At 44.5% G+C, this 19390-nt stretch overlaps 1 protein-coding gene and 1 long non-coding RNA gene across 2 annotated transcripts in view; one reads left to right on the top strand and one right to left on the bottom strand.

Annotated features, from left to right (window-relative positions):
* Positions 1-6391, bottom strand: part of LOC146772422 (uncharacterized) — an 85886-nt gene extending 79495 nt beyond the window's left edge. Inside the window, exon 1 of the long non-coding RNA XR_014972351.1 lies at positions 6303-6391. This is a non-coding gene — a long non-coding RNA (uncharacterized LOC146772422). The remainder of the gene's footprint in view (positions 1-6302) is intronic.
* Positions 5207-12129, top strand: NMRK2 (nicotinamide riboside kinase 2). Its single transcript, XM_085639491.1, has 8 exons — positions 5207-5355; positions 7573-7663; positions 9617-9665; positions 9877-10048; positions 10390-10461; positions 10847-10953; positions 11660-11767; positions 11853-12129. Exons 1-7 carry the CDS (start codon positions 5330-5332, stop codon positions 11764-11766), a joined length of 624 nt encoding a protein of 207 aa, XP_085495617.1. The 5' UTR covers positions 5207-5329; the 3' UTR covers position 11767; positions 11853-12129.
* The last annotated feature ends 7261 nt before the right edge of the window (positions 12130-19390 follow it).

Raw genomic sequence — 19390 nt, 5'->3', positions numbered from 1 at the left:
GTGTGAACCCATGATTAGGTCAGGCACCGAAGCGAGAATTATCGAGTCCATGGACATTTGAGCTCAAGACCCTGCCGCGTCGGGAATTGAACCCTGGTCCCGGGTCTGACCTCTGCTTCAGGGTCTGCCTGCTCTAACCAGTGAGCCACACTTCTCCACTTCAGTAGGCTGGGGCGCCCCTGCGGTGTCACTGACGGCCTGCCACCCTTGAAGAATATTTTTAAACAAAAACTGTTTGCAGGTAGTAGGTGTCGGGGTCTGGGTTGGGGGAAGCAGTTCGATTTCAAAGTTTTTTGTGTGTGTGGGAGACGGTTTACATGCATGTTCGAAAGAGTGCAGGATCGGGTGTTCGCTTTCCATTCCTGCTGGCAAGAAAGCTCAGTTGATCTGCGCACCTGCTGCAGAGATCTGTCAGCCATTCAGTAAAAATCCTGATAAGATAGCTTTAGCCTTGAATTTGACCCACTTTGATTAAATCCTTTCAGTTAAGATCCAATGTAGTAAAATGTATTGCTCATTAGAGCCCTGAGAAACATTAAGGCCATCACAAAATGCACTAGTCTAAAAAATGAGTGTGTGATTACCGTTTTAATATGCTTTGGTTTTCACATACTCTGCAAAATGTCATGTACCGAACTAGACCCGAAGGTATCAGAGCACTTTACATGAGCGCCAGTTGCGTTACAGACAGACACACTCATTTTTGTTAACCACGGGGAGATTAAGTGATTTGCCCAGAATCACAGGATGTTGAGCATCCCTGCCAAGACTACAACCCGGTTCTCCAGCTTCGAGGTTGACCGCCCTTCTTTTTTTAGGACTTGTGCCCTGATATTTGATATATATAAACCCATCAATACACAGATGATCGTGACATTCACACAAATGCTGGTAATTAATTTGTCGTCCTCCAGTGGATGATAGGCTGAAACTACAATTCTGTCACACACAGAGATCTCCGAATGGGGTTACTCCGCTTATGATGCATCATCTTCGCAGCCTAATGAAGCAGACGGCCACAGTCCAAGGGTCTAAGATGTGGATAATAAAGGCTACTCAGTACCAGTGTCGGGTGGGGAAAGGCAAGAGTACTGGCAGACTGTGACAGAAGCTCATTTTTAGTTGTCGCCTCGGCAGCGCGCATGCGCTGCTCTAGGAGGGCCTTTAGTCATCGGCCTGCTCATTTTGAAGCACACTTGTGCTTGTGGCGGCATCCACCTTGCGGGAGCGAGCAGCGGCGCGCGTGCCAATTGGCCGCTGCTCGCTCCCGCAAGGCGGATGCCGCCACAAGCATGAGTGTGCTACAAAACAGCTGAGCACAAGTACAACCTTGAAAAGAAGGTAAACGCTGTACATGCACGATGGACTTTCACGGTTGTTTTCATTATGAGCGCTTTTCACCAAACACACATGAGCCAGCCCATTACATGCTGCATGACACTGTCCCACTTAGTAAGCACTTCAATGTAATCAAGCACTTCGGACGCCTCACTTGTAATTTATGCACATGTGCGCCGTGTTCACCAAAGAAAGCCGTGGAGCCTCTTACTAACACGCACCTTTGTTCCTCAATCCATACCGTTTATGTTTGTTTGATTTAAGCTTGCTCGTGTCGTCAATCTACAGCTCCGACGGCATGGCATAGAAATCTTTGCCTTTTATTTTCTCAAGACGCGCCGCGCTTCATGTTTCAGCGCACCTTTTATTTTATCCTTTTATTTTATCTGCACGGTATTACAATAGTAGCTGTTCCACGATCACTTACTGGATATCGTTTACATGTACAGGTCCTTGTGCTTAATGTAACTACGCTTATCAATAGACGTAGACATCGCCCACATGAATATGTGCAGTTAGCGGCAATGTTTAAGTAGGGCTGTGATCGCCAGCATCCCAACACCACCCATTCTCCCACTGGAAGATGATTTGTGTACATGCAACTAAGGAACACAACAAGACCTTCCTGGTGGACGAGTCGTCCAGCATGGGCTACGCCAACTTCGTGAACTAGCTGAAATTCGTGAAGAAGCTGCTGTCAGACTTCCCCGTGGTGCCCTCTGCCACCAGAGTGGCCATAGTGACGTTCTCTTCCAAGAACAACATAAAGTCCCGCGTGGACTACATCTCCGCGAGCCAGTCCCACCAGTACAAGTGCTCCCTGCTGAACAAGGAGATCCCGGCCATCACCTACAAAGGAGGAGGAACGTACACGAAGGGGGCTTTCCAGCAAGCAGCGGTAAGGCTATGACTGTAACCTGTTCGCGCGCCAATTGCCCTTTATAACTCCCTCCACAGAGAGCAGTGGCACCACGCACTTAACATGAAGTAATTCCACGTGCACGTCAAACTGTAATTTACGGTGAAGTCATACGTGCGCCCTGTCCTGAATGCTATTTTTTTATGTGATAAACAAAGTGCTTGAATTGCAAATTTAGAAGTGCAAGTGCTCATTATCTATGTGTACCAGTTTGATTAATAGAAGTGCTGGTAACCTCCTATTAAATTGGACATATGCTGATAATTGCTGACACTCTCCCCATAACATTTAAGAAGTACAGGTACTGAGTGCATAACGGTATAGGCTGCCCATTTTCAAGCAATGCATCATTACTCCACCAATGCCCACCTGCCCTCCCACCGGCCACCTACTAATAATCCCACCACGTGACCCAGCCACTGCAGGGAACCTCACACGATGTATCCCTGTACTGCACAACCACATGTCCTCCCCTTGTACACTAGACAATCCCCCCTGACGCCCCACCTGCTCACCAACCACCATCTTCAGCTATGTTTCACATAAAGCATTCTTCCACCACCCAGCCTCACAAACCCTCCTATCAGACACCACACACCACTTTCCCCGTTTGTCTTTTGTTGTCTCTTTCCCAATCACTTTGTTTGCACCTTCCCCTCTTCACCCTCCTCCCATCATTTAAAGGAGTCATCTAAAGGAGCGTTCCCCGCCGTCCTCTCATTTACTCGTTGAGAGGCTCCTGCGTTTCCTTCTCCTTGATTTGAGACCCCCGCTTTGCTGTCCCATTTCAGGGGTGGTCCCCAATCACGGCTTTCATTTATTTGGACAGAGGCTTTTTTTCTATCTTTGGATTATTTGAGGAGTGGTCTCAGCTCAGTCCTAATTTATTTGCAGAATGATCCTGGCTCACTTATTTTGCTCCCTTCTTGGTGTTCCCTTGCTGGTGTCCCTCTGCTCACTGCTCTCTTGCACCAAATTGATGAGTTGTCTCTTCTTTCTGGCCCTCACCCCACTCTAACTTCCACTGGCTCTTATTTGAGAGGCTTCCCAGCTGTCATTCCCTCTTGCTTGCACCCATTTAAATAGTTGTTTGTGTTCCATTGAACCCACACTTCATTTCCCCCTCCCCATTAGCCACCCTCTCCACCTCCTCCGCTCTCTCCTTCCCTGCTTTCCCACCCCCGATTGTTTGCCCCTACCCCCTCCTCCTGCTGCCCTGCTCCACCGTCATAATGCCTCCTAAATACTGCTCCTCTCCTCTCTTCCCCCCTCCTCCCCTACCCTTCCTCCTCCATCTTCTTCTTCCTCCTCTTCTCTTCTACCCCACTGCTACCATGCCGTCTCCACTCCTGCCCCACTTCTGCCCTTCACTCTCCTCTCCCCTGGTAAACTGCCCCTAAGATCCCTCCCCATCTGCCCGGATGTTACTATGTCCTCAGATATCTCTTCTCCTGACTTGCTCCCCTGTTCTCCCTCCCTGTCCTGCTCCACTGATGCACTGCTCCCTCCTCTCCTTTTGCCTGGTTATTTGCTCTCTCACTCTCCCTCTCACTAACTAACTTACTCTTTCACTAACTATCTCAATCCCTATCACTAACTCTCTCACTATCTAACTCTCTTTAAAAACACTAATTCAAACTATATTTCTCTCACAATCTCTCTCCAAACTAACTCTCCAACTATCTCTCTCTCCCACTAAATAACTCTTTCTCTCTCTCACTAACTAACTCTCTCATTAACAAACTAACTAACTCACTAACTATCACACTAACTGTTACACAGGTACTATTTCCAAAGCTTCAGCCTCCTGTTGTTTATGCCCCCCATAACAAAAGAAGCATTGGCATAGCCAATAGGTCTCGCCTATGGGACCTTATAAGTGTTTAGTTATCCAGCACAATATCCTTGGTGCAACAACATCAACGGTTGCATAGCTAAACACTTAGAAGGTTCCAAAGGCAAGACCTATTGGCTATGCCAATGCTGATTCTAAATGTGGCTAAAAACACACAAGATTGGCGTCATTAGGCAACTAGGATTAGAATGTGGGTGTCCTGGTGGCAAGTTTACCATCATCACGAGACTACATCCTCATTGAAATGCTCTTTATCGTTTTGTAGTGCTAGATGTTTGCACGGTACCCTTTCAAAAACGATTCCATTTGTTTGAAAATTTAGTAAAATGTTGCTGTAAAATACACTACTTGCCTTAAGGATCAGCACCCTCTTAAAGACACTAAGAAAATGCTGATTTGTTAAATGCCCGCCTCGCAGACGAGCTCCTACTGGACCCTCAAGGCGCACGACCTATCAATTTGGTGAGTACCGGCACTTCTTTTTTTCCCCCCCATTTAAAGCACTGCTTAGAAGACCAGGATAAGAGTTAAACTCTCAATGATTCAAAATTCTAGCCTAGTGCAGCTGTTTATATTGGTGCCTAACCTATTGCTCTGTTTTTCCAGGATTGGAGCAGGTCAGCTTGTGACTCTTGCATTACACAATATAATCTCTGCCACTAAAGCATAAACCCAGAAATAAATTGCTTTCAATTCAGTCCTTTGACCTTAAAGCCACGTGTAGTAGGTGCTCTGTAGCAGACACACGATACCACCCACTTTGCCAGTTTCCACAGTCTCAAGCGGGCGAATTCTCACAGTATCCAAGGATTTCCTGGAGACGGAGTACTATAAAATGGGGGGGGGGGGGGGCCTGCAAGCAAGCGGGGTCTTCTGTCAGCTCCCCCATCCGGTGCAGAAGGGGGGCGGTGGGAGGGAGTTTCACCTTCTAATCGCGACAGCTAATTTAGGTAAAGAAGGCAGCAGCAGTAGTTGTATTAATAGCTTCCCCTTTGAGGCAGAACACAGGTGCAAGCAGAGCGCGCGTGCTCCAGCGGCTGACGTGCGGGGGTGTTGCCGGTGGTGGGGGCGGACGTACGGTGACATCAGGCGTTGGGCTGGGTCAGGAGCGCGGGGAGTATAAATGAGGAGGTCCGGCGCCCTTTTTTTGAATGAAATAGTAAAGCGCTTCTGAAGGAGCTTCTAAGCGGGAGACGAGACCAGAACCGAGCGCTGCGATGAAGTACATCATAGGGATCGGAGGGTGAGTGCTGCCGCTGTGTGTGTGTAGATATAAATGTATATGCATTTATATTGAGTGGGAAAGAAGGGGTTATATGTACGCACGGATTTAAACACCAAGTAAAACTCACTATAGTCAGCAATCCCGCTCCGATTAGAGTCTTAATCAAATAACCCCTAGAGCAGAAGGCTTAAAACTTGAATGCTGCGTCCCCCAAGTAAAGTTATAAGTCATCGGGACCCCCTCAGATTTTTCACAAGTATTCTATTTAACTGGCAGAGTTGAAATGTCTCGACTTCTTAAACAGAAACGAGACATATTTAAACAGTAGAGTTAAATTATGTGACCATTTTGCGCAGCTAGGATATAAATGACAAAAAGCTAGTAGATGGCCCATTACAGAGCGGCTTAGTGCTGCTCATTTTTCCAACCACCTAAAACGAAGCACTGCTATCGGCTTAATGCTTTTTTGACCAGAGCCTGGCGCCCACCCACCCAGTTTGAATATCCCTGCCCTAGAGTATGGGCACTAGTTAGAGAAAATAGCAACCGATACGAGATGGCGCCACAAACTATATACTTAAGGGATCTAATTGGTCAGTGGTTGGAAACTGCTTAACACCCGGCCTCGTGAAGTATGGAGACTTGGTTCAGTAAAGGTTGGGGGGGTTACTATTGGTGGGGGCATTGTATATGTTAAAGAGCACGAGGATCCAATGGACATGGGTTTCAATGGAGTTGCCGATGGCGCCAGCTTCGTGGCCTGCTGTTTAGTTATTAATCATAAGGGTGTTTGTAACACTACCCAGTGACGCCAACGTTGAGGAAAGCCAGCCCTTCTATCGGCTCCGGCGCTATTGTTGCCTCTCCTCTCTCCATCCCTACCCATGAACGTGTCTGCGGCTGTTATCTCGGTGACCTCTTCAAACCTGTCTGACCCTGACCGACCATCTCGTCATGCCGCCCACCTGTCAGCCCGCGCGCGGCCGTCGGACTCGGCCGCGCTCCCTCCTCTCGGCCGTTGCCGCTTTTTGTCGCGTGCTTCCCTCGTCCTGCTATTTAAAGGGTGTGCCAGCGCGCGCCCGCCGGCGAGAAGTTCCTCTGTACGAACTCGCGCCCTCCCAGCGGTTGTCGCGCTGTCACTGCAGCGACTCGTGCGCGCGCCGCAGTGACTTGGCTCGCGAGGGGAGCGGGAAATTTAAAAGCGCGCGCGGGTTTCCGTTGTGGCTGCTGCCTCCCCAGCAACCTTAGATTTCTAGTTTGAAATCTCGAACTGCGTTACTAAATTACAATTAAACTGCCATCCTTCTGGATTTACATAGTTTTGACTGAAATAGTTTAACATTATTTTTGACACTAGTTCTTTCTGCGCTACCAATGACGTTATTTTACATTTGAATACACCAACTTTTATACAGCTTCGTCATAATTTTTTCATTTGTTTTCGTACTTTTACCGTAAGTTATAGTCGGAGCCTAGCTAGGAAGTATTGTAGAGGTGTCCAATATTACGTATGTTTGTATTGTATATCCATGTTCAATTTTTCCTCTTGTATTTTGCTTACACTTAAACCTGTTACAAATTAATTTTTAGTAAAGTTAATCACAAAACATTGCACATGTTATCCAACCAGCTGTAGTTTAATTACTATTAAATGTGTTTTTTCATATTCAGTAAAATGGGTCCAAGATGAAACATTAAGTTTAATATAGTGTTTAATTTAGAAATTTATTCGTATCTGAGAGTGAGTTTTCTAATATCTTGCTTACATTATAATTCTCCCAAGGTGGAGCCTGGTAGACTGAATATATATATATATATATATATATATATATATATATATATCCATATTGTGACAGTACTGTATGATTATTATTTTTGTGTCCGACTAAACATATTAGATCTCCCTCTCCCAAGGATCTGTGAGTCAGAAGTAGGCCTACACCAGTCTCCTTGGGGGTAAAAATGGAAACAGTGCACTCAACACCTACCCCTTTATTGCAGTGCTTTACGAATAAATACATACATAATTTAATGTTGATCCATAATGGAATATACGTTGGTATATCTTAGCATTTTTCTGTTTGTATACAATGTGAAGGAGCATTTCTGAGGCCGGCAATTGAAATACAAACCCTAATTTAATCTAAAATAGCGTTGCTTCTAACAGTAAGATGTTTTGTCAGAGGCACAGAGAACTATTTCTGATTACACTTATTTTGTTTCCTTTCCTGCTAGTGTGACCAATGGTGGGAAGACCACTCTGACCAACAGGCTTGTTAAAAACTTGCCAAACTGTTGTGTTGTGCATCAGGATGATTTTTACAAGGTAAGCTGGGATTCTTGAACTGCAAACTACTGCTCATACATGTAGTTGTACATCTTTGAAGGTTTGTCCTGTAGATAAAGCAGAAGTCTACGTGATACATTTTATTGCTTCCATGAAATGATGTTATCCTGTAATGAACAATATATAATGAGCACTGCTGCCAAGTGGGCCTTTCTTGTGACATCTCAGCCTGGCACTTAAGCATGTCTAAGAAACGAATTACCAAAACACAAAAAACATCACAACATGCCATGTAAAGGTGTGCTGTTGTGTGTATTGGCACTTGGCAGTATTGCATTATTACTACGGAGTTTTTGTGTTATGCAATAGAATGTGCTTATTTTATATGGTTGATTTTGGGGCAGGGTTTAGGCTTGTTTTACTTATTGACCAAATGACTTCTTCTTTGTCAGTACTGTATTTACCCACCGCCCACAGAGGGCTTCTCCAATGCTGGTTCCAGCTTAGTATTGTACTGGATTGAGTGTGGGTGTACTGTAACTGGAAGGCCCACGCCCTTTAATGAAAAAAATGAAAGCGCATAAACACTTTTTTTTTAGCAAATAACTGGTTTAAAAAAATGGGGGTGGGGGTTACCGGTCTAGGTGAAGGATCTCCTTGTAGATTAAGGGATCTGACTAGACTGAGAAGTGGGTGATGTTTGTTCTGCATTTGAGTGTCATTGGTAGGTAAATCAGATATATTGTATTGAGAAATAGTTTTCCTTTTTACAGCTTATTTGCACCGTAGTTTCTAGAGACATGGCTTGACTATTTTAAATGATCTTCAGACCTTAATTATGTTTCAGAATACATTTAGAGAACTTGTTAGCATGACCAGTTTCTAGTTGTGCTCGGACAGGATTGTGTTGACTAAGTTGATTCCATTAATTACCTCACCAAGGTTAATTGATCCTTTAAAGTGCTTTGGTGCAGGCGCCATGCAGATCCTGAAATTGATCGCAGATGGGTGTCCGCGAGGTATCCTAGTTTGCAGTAACAAGTAGTCTTTTTAGGTGTCCCTGTGGATGCCATCACATGGAGTATCTTTCCATGGTTTACATTTATTGTTTGGGGGAGGCTTAATGAGCAATATTTACATTATTTGAGTTCATGAGATGGAACAAACTTTTAGGATACAGCAAATGTATCTTCAGGGCATCCTCTGGTTTTGACTCTGGGCAGGTGATATCTTTGTTTGCCACACACTTTTCCCTCTTAGTGAACAAGACCTGTGGTTTTATCAGTGAAGTCATACAGGCTGTGGCCAATAGACTTCTCTGGACATGGCCCTAGTGGCTCTGTTCCTAGAGATTTCAGTTTTTGTGCTACCTGTAACATTGGCTAACATACTACTGGTGGCCAATGTTCGTATTGCCATGCCGCATACAATCTTAGATGATTACTCAGAAGTAAAAGCTGAGCTGGCTACATTTTCAGATTTTTGAAGTGGGAGATCACCTTGTTGCCCAGAAAAGTATAAATGTTGGGGTGGCATCAACATCCTAAAATTAGCCCTGGTGAGGCTGCAATGGTTGTAATTTACCCCAAAAATTAAAAGCATACCCCATCACCGGATGTAAAAAATACTCATTTGACATCAAATTTATTGGCAACTCTAACTATTCTTAGAATATGTGCTCTTCTGGTCATGTTAACGACAACTGTCACTTAACCCTGCCCCAGAAATGTGGTGCAACTATAACATTTCCTGTAAAGTCTGGTGTCTGCTCTTAAACTGACATGCAGCTTTGTATAAAGTTTTATACGGCCAGCTTCTTGGGTGGTAACACTACCCGTGAGCTTGCGGTATAAATGTGCATTACAAACAGTGGAAATGTGGTGTGGGTTTTGTTAAGTGCACACTTACTGTCGTAGATCACGGTCAGGTAGTGATCAGATCTACAGATGACCCTGCGTTTGCAGCAATGTTTTATTGCTCACTATATTTCAGCCACAAGATCAGATAGAAGTCGGGGAAGACGGCTTTAAACAGTGGGATGGTAAGCTCGGTGCTCCCTGTAGGAAGCAGTAATGTATATCATAAGTACTCTTTTCATTTCTATTCTCCTTAATGCTATGCTAATGTTAACTCTATACTCTGTTATAAATTGATAGTCTTATTTCAGATTTCTTTATCTCTTTATTATTTCTATTCTCTGCTTGCTGGTGTGTCCCCTAGTAATTGTATCCATTCCTCTTTTCCCTTGGCAGCGATAACGTCTATAGACATGGAGGCCATGGTAAACACGGTGAAGGCGTGGATCGAGAATCCCACAAAGTTTGCTCGGTCTCATGGCGTGCCTGTGTCGCCAGATGCTGGGCTGGTGGGGTCTGAAGATGTCCATGTCTTAATTGTTGAAGGCTTCCTGCTCTACAACTACAAGTAACTTGGTGCATTAGTTTTTTTTGTTAGCTCTTTCCATTTTCCTCCTTTTGTTTCAATATTAATTTCCATACTGTTCAAAGATTAGTGGCTCCCAATGACTAGCATTGTGCTACATTTGGTACTTAGCTATTTCTCTAACTGCTGCATTGTACTATTTCGATGGGACACGTGTCTGTTTATACTTAACTACTTTTTGGTAGCCAAGCAGCAAAAATGACACTGACTTTTTAACTTGCTCCGTCTTATCAATAGCTTTGTGTACATCTCTGCATTGGCAGTGAAGTTTTATTGGGTTACACCATGAAATCACTAGGGCTAATGATCTTGTTTGCCCCTAGGCCATTCATTGACCTCTGTACCCGGAAGTATTATCTAGCTGTTCCATATGATGAGTGCAAGAGGCGAAGGAGGTAAGTATCTCAAGGCACCTGCCAGTCACTCTAAGTTCTAGATGGTTGCATTTGGTTGTGGTTGATGCTAAAGCACCTTTTCGCTGGGTTTAGTCCTTTATTAATGCCCTAATATGTGTGCTATCCCATATTGAATCACTCCCCTAGGAACTTGACTAACTTGAGTTTTCAAAAACAGTAAGAAGTGGAGGCGGTTTAAGGTGTGCACCCTCAAAACTGAGTACTTGTGTCTACAGGCCGAATTAATACTCGGTTCGATATTTTAAAGGACTTTTTCTCCATGGCTAAATGTGCCCTGAGGGATTGTCTGTGTAGCATTTAGCAAAGTATTTTAGAGCCAAAAGCTTGATTGGATTTTCATTCCATGAACTTAATTTTTCAACAGTACAAGGAACTACACAGTACCTGACCCACCTGGACTGTTTGACGGCCATGTTTGGCCCATGTATCTGAAGCACAGACGTGAAATGGAGGAGAATGGAGTGGATGTTGGTAAGTTTGGTCACAGGGCACTTTTGCACCTAAAGGCAAACCGTGTTCTGGTTTTCCATCCTCACAATCTGGCCGCATCCTAACAAATGTCCACTGACCCACCTAACCTCCGCAGGCAAATTAAAATACATTTTAGACTGTGTGTGATTCACATTGGGAAAACTGGGTAGAATGTATGGTAGAACGTGGTTTTGTCTGTGCTGACTGGATGGCATGAGGCATTTTTCCTTCTGACTATAATTGAACCATATTAGTAGCGCTGTCATTGGAATTAAATTGGATTTGTCTGTTAGGTATTCAGCAGCCATGTTGTGAAAAGAGTTTTTGGAAATTGGGTGCATTGAGAATAGTTTAATTCTGCCACTGAAGTCAGAACCCTTGGTTGTCCTGTTTAAGGGGGGTGGAGTGATGTGTGCAATATCTGTCCACGACCTCCCACCCAAACAGGTCGGATGTAAACTTTAGATTAATAGGGTCTCTGACCACTTTAACAAAAGACTTGGACATCTGTGCTTTGATGATCTCTTTGGAGGGGACTTGAGATTAATACCTGGCTATACTGCAGCTTCTAGAAGTACTATATTGCAAAGAATCACATCCTGATCGGCCATCTTTAGTGTATCACGGGTTGTATTTTGTTTACTGCATTCACACAGTGGGCTGTTGGGGTAGACTAACCTGAAGCGTCATTTGCGCCTTGTTTCAGCTTGGGTTGACGGTTTGAAGACCAGAGATGACCTGTATAATCAAGTGTACGAAGAGATCCAAAGCCAGCTCTTAAACGGCCAGAACCAGCTGTTGAATGGCTCCTAGGGTAAATATGCAACATTGGAGGCTACTGGGAGGGGATGCCCTGGGACGGTCTCAGAAACGACTAACTTGTGTTTCTCTTGTTGCAGGGTTTGGACTACTTGATTGTACAGAAGCTGTAAATAGACGCGCCGTCATGTGGTTAATATCTAATTTTAAGACTTTGTATATATTTGTATTGTGGGCCGCATTTTAATGTGAATCTGCTGTGAAGAGGGCACATAGTGCACTGTTATAGTAATATTTATTTATAACTGCACATTTCGTCGTGTGCTTTAAAGGATGCACAACCGAGTACATCGACTTTTGGGAGGGGGGGGGGGATTTTTTTTATACTAAAGCTAATAAACACAATGGCCTTTCTTATTTTCTTTCTCATTTAAAAAAACAATGATGAATGTTGGGGCTTTCGTAAGCTGCTTGCTTGTGTTACTCTTCCGTTGCAGGTTTCTCTTTTCATTATAACAGTGGGTTAAACCCAGGGTGTCAACATGACATGGTGTTGTGCTGGCTGTTGGGATGTGAAAATGCAGGATATGCAAGAGTGATGACAGAGCAACAGACCACAGAACATCTGAGGTCAAAGGCCGAGCTTCTTAAATGTCTGCCCTGTTGAATGTTATGAGCAGGAGTAAAAAAAGGCATACGTGTTGACAGCACCTCTGCAAACTCCCTTTCCCTGGCTCGAGGCGTAATACCTGCAAATGCAGATTATGCAAACCTGGGCGGGGGGTAGCTGAGCCCTACTCTGGAATAGTGCAATCTGCCATTGAAGTGGTATCTCGTGAGACCACACACCTCCAGCGGTCCATCATGCACCTCCAAGAATGGCGCTAAATATCATATTACACTATAGATAATTTCTGCCATGGTGTTGCGTTTATGAACAAATGTCATTTAACCAGATCCTGGGCAAGAGGCTTTAAGGCTGGGGTGTGAGCCCAGCTTTTTCCTTTTTGTATTGTAACATGGAATCTGCCAGACATTTAAGATTTGACTTCTCAAGCGAGTAAATCTTTGATCTCGTAAGAACATTGATCTTTTTAAAATTATACTTGCACTCCTGATTAATGTATAGATGCAAGAGTATTAGTAAGACCTTTTTATATTTCTACATTTAGTCTAAAAAATCCATTTGGCTCAGGTGTTCTGAGTTTATTGGTGCAGTGAATAGTACTGGTATTGAGTTTTTGACTAGGGCATATCAGGAATTCGGTGCGTATGGCACCAAAATCTGCAAATTCTGCTAACTAACTACTGAACTGTTTATTACTAGTCACATTTTGGCAGGTTTGGGCTACCAAAATTTCAACTGGCGGTATGGCAATTTCAGCTCATAATTATCAGGTGTAATAAATAGTACACACTACTAGTAAATCCACCCCCTGCTGTTTTCCTGCCATCTTGTAGTGTTTGTGGGAGCCAACATCCAGGTACCTGATCATAGCAGGACACAGATGATGCACTGAAACTAGCTGAAGTTTACCTATGTACTTTACGTAGGGTAGGTTGCAGTTGGCGGCAGACACCTTGAAAGTGTTATGTCATCACAGTAACAAGACACAACTTCATGCAGAGGGGTCATAGGTACTGTTCACACCTGAAGCGCTGCTGGCCAGTGTGGGAATAGGATTGCTTCTCATTTATTCAGTAGCCCGTCAAGCCGGGGAGACTTCAAGTCAGGGGATAACAATGGTGATACTTTAACTACATAAAAGATGGCACAACCATCCTTCGTTTCGGGGAGGACATACAAACTTTAGGCTGAAAGTAGATAAACGTCACAAGAAGCTTCCCTTTTCAAGTAGAGGGGGCTAGTAAAGGCTTAGTGGCTGGTGACGTTGAAGACCCTGGTAGGCCATACTGTAGTTTTGAGTACATGGTAAAAAATCCATGTAGCTGTCCTTGGTAAGCAGATCAGGTAGGACACTGGGAAGTACAACAAATAGACACTTCCTTCAGGGTACAGGTATTTTAGGGGTGCTCCAGCAGCTGTTGGATCCGCTCCTTGTTTCAAAACTAGTGCTCCGTGAGAACCTCAACTTGGGCATAGACAGCGAACTGACTGCGCATGTCATATTTCCACAACTAGGTCGCTTTTTATGTGAATGGGCACTGCCTCACAACAGCCCAGTAGACAAGCATTGTCTTGGCAACGTTCTTAGCTGCTTTTTGCAAGTTACTAATGATGAATGCTACCCAATTCAGGTTGAGGGGAGTTACCTAAATCAACATGGCCTTGTAGTGGTTATGCACATTTTGCATAGTGCAGTCTTGAAATGGCTTTTCGAATCGGAGCGTCCATTACGATTCTGTGGCTCTCTGACTAGGCTATGTAGTCACAACTGCACAGTGATTTGGCAGATAGGCTCAGCCTCTGGATTGCGTGTCAAATCTATCTGGCCACTCCTTGACTGGCACTACACCCAGTAAAACTTGTCCTCAAGATGTAGAATTTTCACTGGTCTACATGTTAGCTCAGATTAAACAAAGGAACATAAAATTGGGATATCAAATCAAGAAATTGCCCAACTCGATCTGCCATATTATTTATATAACTGTAAAAGAAGGTTAATTGAATATTGAACCAGTTCAGCTTTTAGTGGTATATGTCTATCTGAGCATTTTTGTGCTTTCTTTGTGCTCCCACGTGGATTAATAACTGATATAGTAGGAAGGCAATATCGCAAAAAGGAAATATCGAGAAACTTGCAAATCAAGAATATTTCTTTGAATTTTTTAACGTCACGTGAGCTGCAAACAACATGAAATGTTACAAAACTGCATGTGAATTGAGACATCCTAAACCCTCCAATTCGAAAGATACTTGTTTCTATTGGAGTTAAAACCAGCTCTAAACATTCATGATCTTTATTTTGACAGAAAACTTGTCTTGAGAACTCCCCGATTCACAATCCATCTAAAAAAAGAAGCTAGCATTCTCGTGGTAGTGATCACACGTTTGTTCATGTGGTGGGAGCACCAGGCATATTTTGGATTAGGCACCCAGGATAAACCACCAACAGAGTGAGAACCATGAACATATAAGATCTAGAGATGGTGGGCCTGCCCTAGAAGTCTGGTTTCTTGGACGTCTGCCTTGGAGCCTCTATGGTCTCATACATTCTTGACTACCTCCTACATGCAATAGTGTGCATGCTTTAAGACCAAGAGCCTTTCAGAGACATTACATCACACCACATACACACATGGCATACTTTGACTGGCGTAAAGGTGGTTACAAAGAGTAGGAGAAGAAAGAAAAACTACAAGTGGATTCGTCTCGCACGATAGCCCTGCATAGGGAGTCCAACATATAAATGTAAATGTCAAGGTACTTATAGAGCGCACTGTCACCAGACAGCCACCTTGCGGAGTCGCCTTTGCGGTTTCCTGGCGCTGATACTCATACCACTGTGAAACCCCTCCTGGCTTTCCCTGTGAAGTGTCCACTTCTGGGCACCCCCAGGGTGCAGCCAGGCATCCTTAGCGCTGTTGGGGCCGGTGTGGAGGCTAAGCAAGCTATTGCCCAGAGTTGCAGCGTGGGGCCCGTGATTAGAATAGGCACCGAGGCGAGAATAGACAGGTCCGAGGAAATTGAGCAGGAGCCCCGCCGAGGCGGGAATCGAACCCTGGTCCCTGGCCAGAACTCTGCTTCAGGGTCTGCCGCTCTAACCATTGAGCCACACTCCTCCACATTGTGGAGGTGGGGTGCTTTTAAAGGGTTGTGTCCCAGGGGGTCCAGTGTTCAATGCTTATTGAGCACAGTTGTGACTTGGTCATGAAAACAAATGCTAATATGGAGTATACCGGTAATTCCCAAACAGTGCATGCTTTATCTGTGGTTTACCCTATAGCTTTCAGTGACTCTAAGCTAACTTTGTTATGTTAATTGCGATTTGTAAAGCGCCTAATACTGGCAGGTCTCTAAGCGCTGAGAGTAGCCATAGCCCACCCCAGTGAGTGAATGTTAGCCCCCGGTCAGCATCTGCGTTCTGTCCAGGCCTCTGTGAAGAGGAAGGTGTTCAGTCTTTTTCCTGAAGGGAAGGGGGGCTTTCTCAGACCGGAGGTGTCCAGGCAGCTTGTTCCACAGCTGTGGGATCAAGACCGAGAAGGCTCGTCCCCCTTTAGTCGTATTGTTAAACTGGGCAGGCCAGCTGGCCTCCCTCAGATGACCAAAGCGTGCGGCCAGGGACGCATCTCCCTAGGCGCTCTTTGATGCAACCTGGGGCCTGCCCATGAAGGGCCTTGTGGGCAATGCAGAGGCCCTTGAATCTGGCTTGCTGTTTGACGGAGAGCCAATGTAGCTGTTGCACCAAAGGTGTGGCCCGTGCCTGTCTGGGGAGCTTGAAGATCAGCCTCACCGCATCATTCTTTGCTGCTTGCAGTTTGCATAGCTTCTTTTCAGGTAATCCAATATATAGCGCATTGCCATAGTCTAGGTGGGACATGGATCAGTGCGGTCACCACCATCTGCATGGTGGAAAATGAGAGGAGGGGTGATAATTTCCTTAGCTGCCTCAGCAAGCCCACGCATTTCCTGATCACAGAGGCCACTTGGTTAGACAGTGCGAGTTTGTCGTCTATTTTAATGCCAAGGCTTTTTACAACTGGGGCGGAGTCGGTGTGTCTCCCAGCTCCTGTGGCCGGAAGCAGTCAGTCCACGGGTTGCTTCTTGTGGTGATGGCTAGGACCTCCGTTTTGTCTGGGTTGACTTTAAGTGAGTTGGCCGCCATCCAATTGACCACGTATCGAAGGATATCTTGTGCGTGGGCTTGTGGGGTGCTGTCAATTTGCAGGATTAGTTGTGTATCAACGGCATAGTTGAATACCTGGCAGTCCATCCGGACCAAGGCCCCCACTAGCGGTCTGAGATAGATGTTAAACAGAAGTGACAATAATGCCGACCCATGAGGGACTGCAGGTTAGTGACACTCTATTGGACACACACTCGCCCATCTGGATTCTTTGAGTCCGGTCTGTCAGGAAGGAGGTGATCCATTGGTGTATCGTCCTGCGGATACCTATGTACCTGATTCTTGCCAGGAGTTGACTGAGGTTAACCATGTTGAACGCCGCCGAGAGGTCTAGGAGGACCAGGGCACACCGCTTCTTGCTTTCTGCTGTGAGCCTGGTTTCGTTCAACACCGACAGCATCACCAGCTCGGTGCTGTGGTGGGCTCTAAATCCTGCCTGCCTACCCTCGAATAGCTGATGTTCCTCTATAAATATCGATAGGGTTTTGAGGACGTGCTGTTCCATTATTTTAGCCAGGAAAGGAAGTTGGGAAATTGGCCTATAGTTCTTCATGTTGGTGGTGTCAGCACCCACCTTTTTTAGTAGGGGGTTACTCTGGCTTCCTTAAAGTTACCGGGGACCTTCCCCCGTTTCCAGCAAAAGCTTGGTCAGGGTGAAGACCTCTTCCTCAGTCCCTATGTTTTGTGTAAATCCTGTCCCTCTACAATTTTGTACCCATGTTTGCTGCACTTATGTTGATGCTTGTTCATGTCAAACAATTTTAAAACGGGACCACTAGTTAATGCTGGATGGTTAGGATGAATATACACTGCAAAAGTAAGACACAAGGAAAGGACAGATGCTTGCGCCGGCAGCAGGGTAGTTAGGAGGTGTCTAGTACATCTAAAGAAGTAATAGGCCAAGATCAAAGGAGCATGGGAAAGAGTGTAGAAGAACCAAAGTCTCAGCCAGGTGTTTTTTGGGGGTCTCTTTCCCCTGCTTTGGCTGTAGCCACTCCCACCACCCATCAAATGTCATGCTACAGACTATAAAACAGCCATGTTTAAACTACAAGGCCTTGGAAGGGCGGGATCAGTGCAATGGTCCAGTGGGCCAAATAAAATTTGAGCAAGCGCCAAAAATGGAACACTAATGAGGCCCTGAAAGGTTAACACTAACCTTTGGTCCAGTGAGATACTAGCCTTTATGGAGAATCTAACTTCTTGCTTCCAATCATATTCCTTCTATGTTATCGCTTTCTCTTCTATGTCTAATGCCTTTTGAATCTACCCTTTCCACTAACTAAATGTATGAATCACTGACATTAAAAAGGACATTTGAAAGTACATATAAAGCAAAAGGAGAGGAAATATGTTTCCCCGCATAGTCATCAAGATTATTCGGAACACTTTCTGTGTCTAAGGGAAAAGAATGTTATGAGGCGAGTTTCAGTGTTGATATGAAATTCAGACAGAAATTTAAGTTGATATAAACTATGTATGGAGGATGACTATTTTAGTTTGAAGTGCTAGTTGGGGGTTTAAGGCTGAGAAAGATTGCTCACCAATCGGACTGAGTTGACTGCAACTAAAAATATTTACATGTAGGAAAACAATTGCTAGAGGCAAGAAGCCATAGACCCGACGCTTACCAGTTTTTATGGTACCAAAATATGGACTAGAAATTGCAGAAGAGAAATATTGTTTACAACCAGACTGACCTTTATAGTAGAACTACATCCAATTGGATATTTGTCAGACAATATTTTCATCAACGATATTTGAATATACGATGCTTTAAGACAATGAAGCTAAGACATCTTTATCTTCCAAATCAGACACATACTAAAGGCATTCTATGGGGAATAATATTCAAACTTTGAGTTTCATTAATTTTAGATGACCTTTGCTATAACAGATGCTACTCCCGACCATTTCTACAATGAAAAAGGGCATTGTCCAATCAGCTGCTCTCTTTCGTAACTTGATAGCAAAATATAAGGCACTAGATTGCTTGTGGGTAGAGTGCTTCTTGGATACCCTCAAAGAATCAGACCCTTCTAAGCTGCTTCTAGGTGCAGGCCATTTTGGATGTCTTTACACGCTAGACTACATTGGCTATTGGTGGACGAGCACATTGAATTCCCTCAAGATAACAAACATGTCATTGCTTCTGGGTGGAGGATGCCTGCTGTAGCCTCAACATTTCAGTGGCTCTGTGATAGGCTGGTGACTGGAGGCTACAATGTAGCAAGAAGGCCTGCTTAGTGGCCCAGATGGATTACGGGTGATAGAAAAGGCTGTGGATTCTCCCTCTTCATTGTGAAATAAATCCCATCCTCTGTGTGAAGACAGACGGTTTGAAATCTGAAAACGGCTGGACCAATTAGACTCCTGTATGAAAATGACCTTTGACTTTGGTCAAAACTAGTCAACTTTGGTTGACCAAAGATATCCATGTTTAGTGAATGAACTTGAAAATAGTGGATGTAAAGGGGGAAACATCAAGGAAAAGAACCTCACTTGACAAGGATGGTATTGTGTTCAGAGCCTGGTCCGCAGTCTGTTCAGGAATCCGCGAGGACGCTTTGCATTTGTTCATACGAGAATGAATCAGCTATTTGACACCTCGCTGGAAAGAGATTTCTGGATTGCATTGCTCCCCAAGAGAGGAATGGGCATGCCACGCCTGCTTGGGTTTGTATTAGACCACCGTCAAGTAAGTTGCAATGACATCTGAAAACAAAGAACGGATGTCGAAGAAATATGGATCCATAACGAAGGAAATGCTGTGATAAAGCATTTTGGTTGGGGATGGATATGTGGGATAATGAAGACAGAGTAGAAAACACTGAAGCAAAGTTCAATTTTGCTATATTTAAAAACAGTAA

Source organism: Triturus cristatus, chromosome 12, assembly GCF_964204655.1.
Source record: "Triturus cristatus chromosome 12, aTriCri1.1, whole genome shotgun sequence".
In the NCBI taxonomy this organism is placed as follows: domain Eukaryota; kingdom Metazoa; phylum Chordata; class Amphibia; order Caudata; family Salamandridae; genus Triturus; species Triturus cristatus.
Note: the sequence above shows the minus strand (reverse complement) of the source record. Positions and strands in the feature narration are given on the sequence as shown.